Source organism: Mastomys coucha, unplaced genomic scaffold, assembly GCF_008632895.1.
Source record: "Mastomys coucha isolate ucsf_1 unplaced genomic scaffold, UCSF_Mcou_1 pScaffold9, whole genome shotgun sequence".
Taxonomy (NCBI): domain Eukaryota; kingdom Metazoa; phylum Chordata; class Mammalia; order Rodentia; family Muridae; genus Mastomys; species Mastomys coucha.
In genome coordinates, this window is record NW_022196915.1 from 15,770,340 (window position 1) to 15,781,871 (window position 11,532).

General features: G+C 40.9%; 1 protein-coding gene across 2 annotated transcripts in view; it reads right to left on the reverse strand.

Annotated features, from left to right (window-relative positions):
- Positions 1 to 11,532, reverse strand: part of Cacna2d3 (calcium voltage-gated channel auxiliary subunit alpha2delta 3) — an 816,591-nt gene that overhangs the window by 374,396 nt on the left and 430,663 nt on the right. For both annotated transcript variants that reach the window (XM_031361417.1, XM_031361418.1), the window contains exon 11: positions 5,730 to 5,843. In XM_031361417.1, coding sequence (XP_031217277.1) covers positions 5,730 to 5,843 — 114 coding nt within the window. The remainder of the gene's footprint in view (positions 1 to 5,729; positions 5,844 to 11,532) is intronic.

Consider the following 11,532-nt stretch of genomic DNA (forward strand, 5'->3'; position numbering starts at 1 on the left):
TAGCTGAGTAGTACTCCATTGTGTAGATGTACCACAATTTCTGTATCCACTCCTCGGTTGAGGGACATAAGTCACTGTTATCTGTAAGCTACTCAGACAATGCCATTTTGTTAACAAAATCCAAACCAACAAGGAAATCTCTGATTTGCCAAGTCTTGCCAAAGATGAAATCTGATTCTTTCTAGTATATTATTTCTGTCACTCCACTGACCTGAGATCTATAGTCTCCTGCCATGTACCCACATATATGACCACTGAAATCCAAAGAAGGAGGCATCCTATGTGATGGTTGTGATGGCCATCCTTCCAGGCCCTGGTTCTAGTGCAAGGCCTGGGTTTACAATCCCTCACCGTGCCTGTACCAGGTATGGAAGACTGGGTCTGAGGCAGCTTTGAAGAAGGTACAAGGATAAGGACATAACACACTGCTGGAAACCAGTAAGGTCCTGAGCTTCCTGGGGCGAGATCTCTAGCTAGGAAAAGCATATGCCACTTATTTTATTCTGTGGCTTCACAGTTTGTCTAGGAAGAAAATAGCCCAGGAAAGGGAGGGGTAGACTGCCACTACCATTCTCAGAGGCATCCAGTGTAGCACACCATGCTGAGGGCATCACAATGATGCTCAGCTACACAAGGCTTCCCTGAAGACCCTTCAAAGCCAGTATTCGCAAGCAATCTTAAAGGACTGTCCACTAGTTATTTCAAGCTCATGGACCAATCAGTTTCTGTCACAATCAAACCCAGGCATCAGCCATAGTCAATATGGGAGCAAATGGTCATGCCCATACTAAAATAACCCTGCCTACATACTCAGAAATTTGATCTTCATATGTTTTTCATCATGAAGTACTCATGTTTTTATTTAAATTTTACTGATCTTTGTGTGTACATATGTGTGCTTGTGTGTAAATTTGTGTACAAGTGTTCATTCCAGTGCATGTGCATATGGAAATCAAAGGAGGACATCAGGTGTCTTGCTCTATTTGCCTCTTCCCCAGACATTCTCCTATTTGCTAGGGTGACAAGAGTACACAGTCAGCATTGTTTGAAAACAAAGGTGCTGGGGATTTCAACTCTTACTTGCTGAGCCATCTCTCCAACCCACTGTTGTTTGTTTGTCTTTTTGTTTGTTTTTATTTGAAAACATACATGTTATTGATAGCCTATAATCTGCCAAAGCAGGCAGTAAGCCATGTTAAACTTGTGGGTGCTAGGCTGCCAATTCATTCTGGGTCTCATTTAGCCTGTCACTTCTTACCTGTCCAATCGGGATCCCTCTATCTTTTGCACTTCGGGGGAGTAACAAGTTAACAAGAAATAATCACTATAAGTTAGAAGAGCAGATGCATGATGGCGCCAGACGTGGCTGTTTTCCCAATTTAAATGTATGCAGCGTTGGTTTTGAGCAGATCCTGGAACAAGCATCTCTCACATTGTAGAGTTCGTGTTTTATTCCAAATGTGTAAGAGCTAGTGTTAAGCCACTAACCAAAGAGTATTAAGCAAAAGTAAACAGTGTCTCATAAATGAATAAATAGCTCCTCACTTCCACGCTTGGCAATAAGTGCTGGCAAGGGACACATTGAGTAGGTAATCATAAGGCTGCCTTCACAGCTTCTTCAATAATGTATTCTCTCCAGTGTGCTCTAAGATGTTTCATTATATGTAGCGGTCTTGAGCAAGGAGGGGCTAGGTGGGTACTGAACAGCTTTTACCAGTGACAATTACCAGGGCTCCCCAAGTCTTCTCCACCACCTTTCTTCTGCCTCCTCTTTCTTGAAGCCCAGCTGCCCTGCTATACAGAAGTCCAGTTAACTATATTGAGGAATGGACTCAGAGATGCCCTGGAAGACTAGATCCTGTGTGGAGAGAGAGGCCATGGTGGGAAGTACTGAGGCCACCTGCCAAGCTCCCACCCACGCGTGGCTTTTCTACTGGCCTCCCCTGACACCATGTGCAGCACAAACATGACAAGTCAGAATACCCAGGGATCACATGAAATAATGAATCATTGCTATTTATGACACTAAACATGGGTTGTTGTATAGCATAATTCTGATAAGTAGCTTTCCTTCCTTTCCACCTTCTCCTTGCTTCTTAGATTGGTTTTCTCTTGCTGTATAACAAACTATCAAAAGCAGGGTGCTTCAGAATGACAAGCATTTCTGACCTCATACTTCTGGGGCTTCGGAGTCTGGACACAGCCTTGCTGGCACTGTTTCCAAAGGCTGTAGGTAAGGTAGAGAATGGGCTGGCTTTTCATCCCAATGCCTGACGTGGTTAAGAATCCACTGCCAAGCTCACTCACACCAGTAAGGAGATTCCTTATCTTGTGGCTCCAACATGGATGGCCCATCTTTCTTCTGGGTAGCAGCTGGTGGTCCCTTGGGTCCAAAAAGCTGCCTATGGTCCCATGTGCATGGGGGTCCCCCTGCTTCATCACACCAGCACAGAGAATCTCTAGGCCTACCCCTTCTGAAGCCTTTTTGGTTAAACAAATCTCATCCATGACATCATTTGATTAGCCCACATTAATTGAAATGGGATTAAAAAAAAGAACCTCACAATTATAAGATTCTTCTTGTTAGAAACAAGTCACTGAATCTGTCCCCACTGAAGGTGAAGAGATTATATGGGACATAAACTCTAAAGCAGTGGGAGTCAGAAAGTTACCTTTCTTTGCCAGATCTTTCTGGCAGTATTGTTCAAAACAGAGAATCTCTCTCTCTCTCTCTCTCTCTCTCTCTCTCTCTCTCTCTCTCTCTCCCCCCCTCTCAATATATATATGCATATATACACATATATACATATGTATACATGTATACATATGTGTATATATGCATATATATACATACATATATGTATGTATGTATATCTCCTAACCCTAACTCAAACCCATATGTGTATGTGAGTGAATGTGTGTGTGTGTGTGTGTGTGTGTTTAAAGACACCAACAGAACAAAAACAATTATAAGGCTGGACCTCTACCTCTTGCAGACAAGTCCTAGGGAGTCTGGAGTCTAGGGCTCATCTCTGTATGTGTTGATCAGTGATTGACAGATTGCCAGGGTATAGGGCAAGAAATACATCTCTCTAGTGTACTGGACCAAGAGGTAAGTTCTTGCACAGCTGGAGAGGAAGAAAGGAGTGGTGAAGACCCCAATCCTTGAGCTATCTCTTATGTGTGGGGTTTCCATCAATGGCATAGGCTTCGTTCAGTGACTTATTTGGTGTCTTTACTCTCAGGCCCCATCCACATAGCAAGTCAGAAGCCCCATTTGGGTCGTGTATAGGAACCAGCCCTCCAGGTAGGGCTGGGACTTATTTAGGTCTGAGAACTACAGTTTTATGGAATCATGTTCCATCCTTATGATCATCTTTCTCTCTCCTGACTGCACTTCCTGTTTTTATAGTCTCAAAGATTGCCAATTACTATGTCAGACACAACTCTTTACTAAATAGCTAGTGTTCAAAATAATGGAGAAAGATGACTGCTTAGACCTTGCACATCATCTTACTTTACTGAGGTGCTAAATCATATTGGGGTGCAATGTAAGTTTATCACCTGTACCCTCATGAGGAAGTTCATAAAACAGAGATCGTATGTGCATATGAATGTCATGGAATTCTCCATCCTGGGGTTGAAGGGCAGGGAGGGGTGCACTATTAATTTCAAGTAATGAAAGACCTACTTACTACAGAAATAATTTCTGCTCCTGCTTGACATTTTCTAAGGAACGAAGCTGCTTCATTTAAAGGAGCCTCGCTACCATACATCATCACAATGCTAGGTTGACAGGCAGGATTGCTCATTAGGAAAAGATAGGAGAAATCTGTATTTTATCTGAAGCCTTGGGGCTTCAAATCTTCTAGCCATTATCTCTCCCTATAAGCAAGGTCAGAATGCTTCGGCACCAACATCTCTGGGTAACTGCTATCTGTCCATGAACCCCAAATGATAGAAATTTACAGAGTACAGCACATGCCATACATAATGGATAGTATTTATAAATGGGGATGCTTATAAAAGGCCTACCGCTTTCTTCTTTTTTTTTCTAGTCCCCAGATGATGCAGAATAATATCCTTCACTCTCCTGTGTGATGTCAGGCCATCTGTGAACTTTCTATTTTGCCTGTAAAACATCTAGGACCCTGCTCTCACTTTCTGCTGCAGGACTTTCAGCTGGTACTCTCAACCTCTACGTCCTGTCCCTACAAGACTGTTTATTCAAACTCTTACTGTTCTGGATCCTACAGGGACAGAAGGATGTGCATCCTCCTCCTCTCTACACACCATATATGCTCATTAAAAGTCAATATGGCCTCTTTCTGTCCTGAAAAGACATCACTCTAATTATATCCTAGATTCTAGCATCTAATTTCTTGTGTTAAATCCAAGAGGGAACTTCCATCTCATTTGAGGGTTAGGCTCTAAACTCCTGACCTCTTATGGGTCACACTTACTCCTATCTATCCTTATAGGTGCCATGCCAACATCCTAGATACTCCCAGTAAACCAAGCACTGCAAGTTTGCCCCTAGTTTCAGAGGTGGTGGCTATTCCCAATGTTAGGTACCAGGCAATCACTTTAGGGAACTATGCTGTACAGAACACATTCAGCTTTCATCACCAGATTTACTGGTTAGGTAAGAAGTAAGATCTTACAGGGATCAGAGACCTGCATAGGTCAAGAATGACAACCATAAGATGAAACAACTTTTCCAGTTGTAGTCCCACAACATGCATGTTCCTTGGGTGTGGCAGAAAGTAGGTCCTCCCTCGTTTCTTTTCAACAAATGTGCTTAGATAAGTTAGTTAATGTCCTATAAACTAAACATATAAAACAGAAAGGAAGGTGGACATGGCCTGGGCTGTCTCATGTTCCTATACTAACAGTCAAGATAACACAGGGAACAAGAAGATGCCTGGGGTACCTGCTCTGCCTGACATTGTTCCCTGATGAAATCCTACCATATAAGAGGCTCAATGACTCCCAATTGCCAGTGCATTGTCATGAACTCATTAGTGGAATTTGTTTAAAAATATGGGTTATGAAGACACACTGTCAGAGATGGGTGTGGGATAGAGTCCAAGTATCCATAAACCTTTCCTCAGGGAAACCAAACTGACTACAGCTTTGAGGTTCCATTGGGTTTTAAGGAACCATTGGGTTTCTTAAAAATATTGATATCAGTCATGGATGCCCTAATGTATGAGTTCAAAAGGTTAAAAAAAATAATTTATTGATTCCACTTGAAAACTAAGAAGAAATTATAACAGAAAACCAACAAGCTTTGATAAGTGCCCAGGAATAGAGAGAAAAGGTAGAGTGAGTCCCAGAAAGTCCTATGGAAGCAAGCATTTTTGAGGAGATGGCTTCAAGGCCACTGCAGTCAACCTGATGGTTTACAGATTCCAAGCCTACCAGGTAGCTCTGGCTTCACGGAAAACAAATTAAAGGGAAATACTGCCCAACGAGAGGATGAATCTTTCCTCACAACACGTTAAACATATCTTCACAGGCTCCTTCATTCTCTCCAAAATCGGATGCATTTCAAAATCTACAAAAGCCATAGTATTTGATTTTGGTCAACCCACAAACACAGGCTGAGAAACCATAGGTTATTATGAGATTAAGCTGACATGGGTACTTATCTGTGGATGATCTGGAGGTTGCAACAAAGGCTGGCCACGGGCACCACTGCACAGATGGTGTCGGTATCAACTCACCTTTCTGTCTGGCCAATTGTATTTTGCAAAGATGGTATCGTAGGTGTCCACTGCCCCATCGGTTATGAGCATGATGGCTTGACTGCAAATGCTTCCTTGTCCAGTGTGGTTGAACTGTGGGAAGAAATGTTTAAAATAAAGCACATGTCAGAGAGTTTGTGCATCACAAGACTTCCATGGCAGATGGTCCCAGGTTTAGGAAAGCTGGAAAACCCCAGGAGTTCATTGCATACTGCCAATGAAACCCACAGGAGTAATTTCCCACATGGGTCACATTTGTGCTCTGATAACAACTACTACAACTAACTGCAGAAGTTGGAACCAACTGCAGACCAAGGCAAGGAGGGGAATTCTAAAGCACGTTCTTGCAGTCTACCTAAGTTGTTCTGCCCCAAAGCACCACCCTCATTCCCGAAAACAAACCACTGCCAAGTCGGCCAAGGACTTCTTAGAGTACATTAGGAAGGGCATCAAGCTATGAGAGAGGCAACATCTCTTTCATAATCTGAATGAGGCTGATCTGAGGGAATTGAATAGTTACAGAATGTTTAATATATTAGAAATCTAAATGAGCTTTAGACAAGAATCAAGTTAGGAAAATGATAAGGAACATTCCAAGGTTAACTACTCGTTTTGAACAATGAACTTAAAATACATGTTTTAGTTTAAAAGCTTTGGATTAGTTTGTTAGTATGCGTGATATGCTAGAAATCTCAGATAGTACTTGCTAGTGTACAGATCCCAACTTTACACGTTTTAAAAGCTGCTACTCATAGCCAAGGATGGAGGATATGCTTGAAATGCCAGCACTTGGGAGACAGAGGACAGGAGGATTGAAGCAAGTTCAAGGTTATTTTGGTCTATGTTTCCAGGTAAGCCTGCGTTTCAGGTTGAGTCTCTACTCTCAAAACAAAGAGACAAACAAAAGTCACACAACAGGAGTGTGGGAGCATGAGATGTGGCTCAGTGGCAGATCACTTCTTGCCTTCTATGTGTGAGGCCCTGAGTTTGATCTCAGTACCACATACAAAGCTGCCAGCTTTCCTGCAAGTGAACAGTTATAATTACCAGAGTAGTATGTCCTTCCTGTGAAGTGGAGGTGAAAAAAAACCTGTAATGAGTGCTATTAATAATGCAAGTCAAGGTAACACCAAGTCCTTAAAAGCCCCCACAATTACACAGCAATGCTGAGGCACTGACATATGTAACATTTCTTTAACCTTCAGCAGCAAACACTCCCTCCACCATAATCTCCAGCTTATTCATTTGCTCGCAAGCATGAGTGTTACTGGGGATGCCCAAATCACTTCCTTCACTTAATTTTGGATTCTCTTTGAAAATACATAGAAAACTATATTATGTTCCTGATGCTGATAATTCTAGAAAGAGGAAACAGAGAAGGAAAACAGGAACTGGAAAGTTTTACACACTATTCTCAGGGAAGATTTTGCTAAGAATGCATTTTTTTTTTTTTTTTTTAAGATTCTGTCTCAACAACAACAACAAAACAATAAGAACAACAAATCTGTCGTGGAGGTGGGTGGGGTGTGAAGAAATGGAGGGTGAATTGTGGCTCAGGGGAAAAGTACTTTCCTAGCACTTGTCTGGAGAAGGAAGGGTACCTCAGCAAAGAATGTGTTACATGTCTTGACCAAACTGGGAGAGAATGAAGGATTCTCTTAGCCTTTCTGTTTGGTCCACAGTGGCCTAGGGAACAAATAAGACATTCAAATAGAAGATAATAATATCTATTCTTTATTGGTTTACAAATCTGATATGTTTATCATAAATAACTTTATGTATATATGTGTGTGTATATGGGTCGATAGACATATGGACAGATGGATGGATGGATGGAATTACTCTGAGGCCTTATTAAGACAGAGCAAATTACCACCTACAAATGGAAAATCATGATACCATGGAAAGTCCTCAATTCTAAGATGTTCTCTTTCCTGGTCATACATTTCTCCATTTGTAACATGGGAATAACAACATCCTTACCTTGTTGCTATAACAGAGATTCAATGTTCATTGTGTGCCAGGGTAGTAGCATGAACCAAGGAAGGCTGAGGCCCAGAGAGGTAATAAGTAGCCCATGGAGAGAGGACTTCTGTCTAACAGCTGGCGTGTGAGCATGGGCAGGGCAGCCATAACACCTATATTTGGCACCATCTGCACTCTATAGCTTTTCAGTAATGATAGGGGAGTTCCTGAGCGGATAGTGACTGTTAAGGTTTGAGAATTTTCTCCAATTGTCCCTGTATTTCAGGAGTGACTTTTAGTATAGTTGTGTGAAGAAGTGGTATGGATCTGTGAGAGGCAGAGCCAAGTGGGAGGTCTCATCTCAAGATCACTAGTCACCAAGACTGCTGTCCTCAAAAGAGACCAAGATGATGACCGGAAACAGACGTCCTGTGGTGAAGAGGAGACGGTAATAGGGGGAGAAATTTCTAAGGGTGAGACCAGGAAGAGAGGAGGGAGGGAACTATGATCAGATATGAAGTGAATAATAACATAAAAAGATGAAGATCGTTCTTGAGAAAGCTAGTAATAAGAGTGAGCATAGCTTTCAGTGTCTCTGGCTTCCTGATCCAAGACATGGCCTCCCAGTCTTGAACTCATTCCTGCTAGACGCCATTATCTGCCATCCAGCTCTCACCCTTGGTCAACCAAGGGGGCTCTTTTCAGTCTCCCAAATGTGAATAAATAAACTACCTTGTCCTCCTCACTGAGACACCACTGAGATTGTCTCAGGTTAGTGTCTTTCTTCTTTACTTCAGTAAGAAAGCACAGCCCTCAAGCCTGACCTCCTGGAGATGTTGTTGGCTGAGGTGATGGGCAGGGAGACTACATTCCACTCCCTTCTCCCAGTCTTTGAAAAGCCCACAGCAAGCCTCAGAATAAAAGCCATGCCTGCTTCAGGGCACAGAAACTTCAGAGAGCAGGGACTGGGGCTATTCCAGGAACTCATTCAAAACCATCCTAGAAGAAACATTCCCCACAAAGGGGACGAAAGGGAGGGAAATGGAGGTATCTGAGTACTGTGGATTAAAAATCAAGGCCCCCAGGAGCTATTTATTAACAAAGACTGTGCTTTCCTCTCTGGCAGGGCCCCTTGCATATTCTCTGAAGCAATGTGGACTTAGAGGATTTTTGAGAAACGCAATTAAATTCAAATGCTTTGATGAGTAATATCTCTTCTCTTCATATTTGTCTAGAACTTTTTTTTTCATTGAATAGGGAGAGTGATGAAAGTGTTTTCCATAATAATAACAATGACACAGGCCTGATGATGAACTACAATTAGCTCCCTGATTCATCAGTTAGCAGTGAAACTTTCAATGCATCCTGACATTTACAGCATTTGGTTGTGATTAACAGTCTTTGAAATGTCACTGAATTTTATTTAATTGGCTAAGAAAAAAATTTTAAAGGTAATCACTGCAAAGATCACATTCATCGACAAAAAAGATAATTGCGGTTGTCACATGACAAGGTAGATGTTAACTACTGTAGCAAACTGGTCTGTGTTCTTTGTGGAGTCTAATGAATGGAGTAGAGATCAATAACTGGAGAGGGCTTAGAAGTTTATTTGAATGCTCTTTCAAAGCCACGAGTATCAATGGTCATGAGCCTTTAAGTCATCTGAGCAAATACCAAAAATGAAATGTTGGTAATTGCAAGACATAATAAATTCCATTTAATTATTGAAACCTCTGAGCCATTCTAAGCTCCAGCCAGTCACAATCTCAATGAGCATGTGCATAGGAATAGTGTGTGTGTGTGTGTGTGTGTGTGTGTGTGTGTGTGTGTGTAAAACAGCTCCTTAATTTTACATAGGCTTGCAGAGGCAGACATAATACACAGGAAGAGAATTTTATCACTTAAAGGCCGCATTGATGAAGTGGAAAATAGATAAAGCCTCATTTCATGGAAGATTAAGCATCTCTGTGTTTGTCTAAGAATTTAGTTGTTTAAAAAGCCCAATGGTGAGAGATAGGGTGGAAATGTCTCTCTATAAGATGAATGTGCACTCAGAGGAATATGGTGCCAACTGCTAGCCACTTTCCAGCATAGACATTTGGCAGCCTTCATTAAGGCTGTTTCCTGCTGTATAGGATTGATGAGAAGTCCATGTGAGGTCTGACTGGTCAGACTCCATAGGGTTTCAACAAGTAAAGAGCAGCCATATCAATAGGTAGAAAGTTTCACTGTTTAAAATACTAGAAGCCAATGAGATGGCTCAGTAGATAGAAGGTACTTGCTTCCAAGTCTAATGGAATTCAATCCTGGGAACCCACATGGTGGAAGGAGAGAAAACTCTCCAGAGTTCCCACAAGTTGTACTCTGGCCTCCACAAATACACAACCATGCATACATACTTAAACAATACATACATACTTACATATTTACATGAGTGTGATAAGTTATTAATGAGGATTTGAGGTGGGGAAAAGCCACCCTTATAGGTGTTTCTCTAGGTCTTGGTGATCTCTGGAAGTGGAGACACAATATTTTGGAGGATATAAAGGATATTATGCCTAAGCCTATGCTTAGTGGGCCCAGATTACAAGATGTTACTATTAAGTTTATGATATAAAATATTCCTGACCCTGACAGTTTGAAATAAACACATGTTTTTGAAATGCCACTACCTTACAGGACTTCTCCTAGCCTTTAATTTTTAAAAGTGCTGTGGACCTTCTTGCAAAAATGTATATAAGTTTTGAAATGAAGTGAAAATACAGATGTGAGTGCATTGCAAATACCAGAATCAAGGTGGATCCCCAACTTGCACACAATCCTATGTTGAATATCTTGGAGGAGCAGCATTTATCATAACACTGGCTCAGGAACATTTGAAAACAACTAATGAATGGAGGGGACAATAAATAAATAAATAAATAAATAAATAAATAAATAATACAATGAATAAATAAATAAATAAATAAATAAATAAATAAATAAAATGCTACAGAAAAAGAAAGGAGGATGGATGAAAGGCTGTGCAAGAGATTAGTCTCAGAGAGGAAGAGAGAGCTGCTTTGAGACAGGCTAGAAAGGCTTGGGGTTATAGATGGTGGAAGAAGAAGGAGCCCCCAAGACTAAAGTCTAGGTGAAGCTTCTCACTAGCTGAATTCTAACACAGTTGATGAGATTCACCATGAAAGTGCTGATAGTAAACTACTATGGACTTTATACAAAAATATTTTCTAATAAGGCTAATAAAACAGCAATGAATCATGCTTAAGGCCCAAGCCGATAGGAAAGTCAAGTATGGATTTACTACTCTTATCCTTGATACGTTCTGGACATGTCACAAACAAGACCATAAGCTCCTTTTTAAAAGTCAATACCCTAACTTCTTTTACAACTCTTGCTTTATCTTATCAACTATAATCTTATCTGGTACATCACGGAGCTAAAAAATGATCTCATTTAGAGTCTTCACATATGTCTCACCCCTTACCTGAGTATATGTCTCTTTTTATTAAACATATACTTAAATTTCCTCTGGGTGGGACTTATCCATCTGCTGCTTCAGTAACACATAGGATAACTTAATCTGGAGCCCTAGCAATGAAAGAAGCTGGACAATGCACTGAAAGGCAAGTCTGGTAAAGGTTATGGGATCTCACTGGGGACATAGTTCTCATGTGGGGATGGGACTTCTTGATAGTGTACCTCCCTTGAGTCATGTGTGTAGCTAGAAGTAACAATAATAATAATAATAATAATAATAATAATAATAATAATAATAATTATATATGTATATATACATATATGTATATATATATAT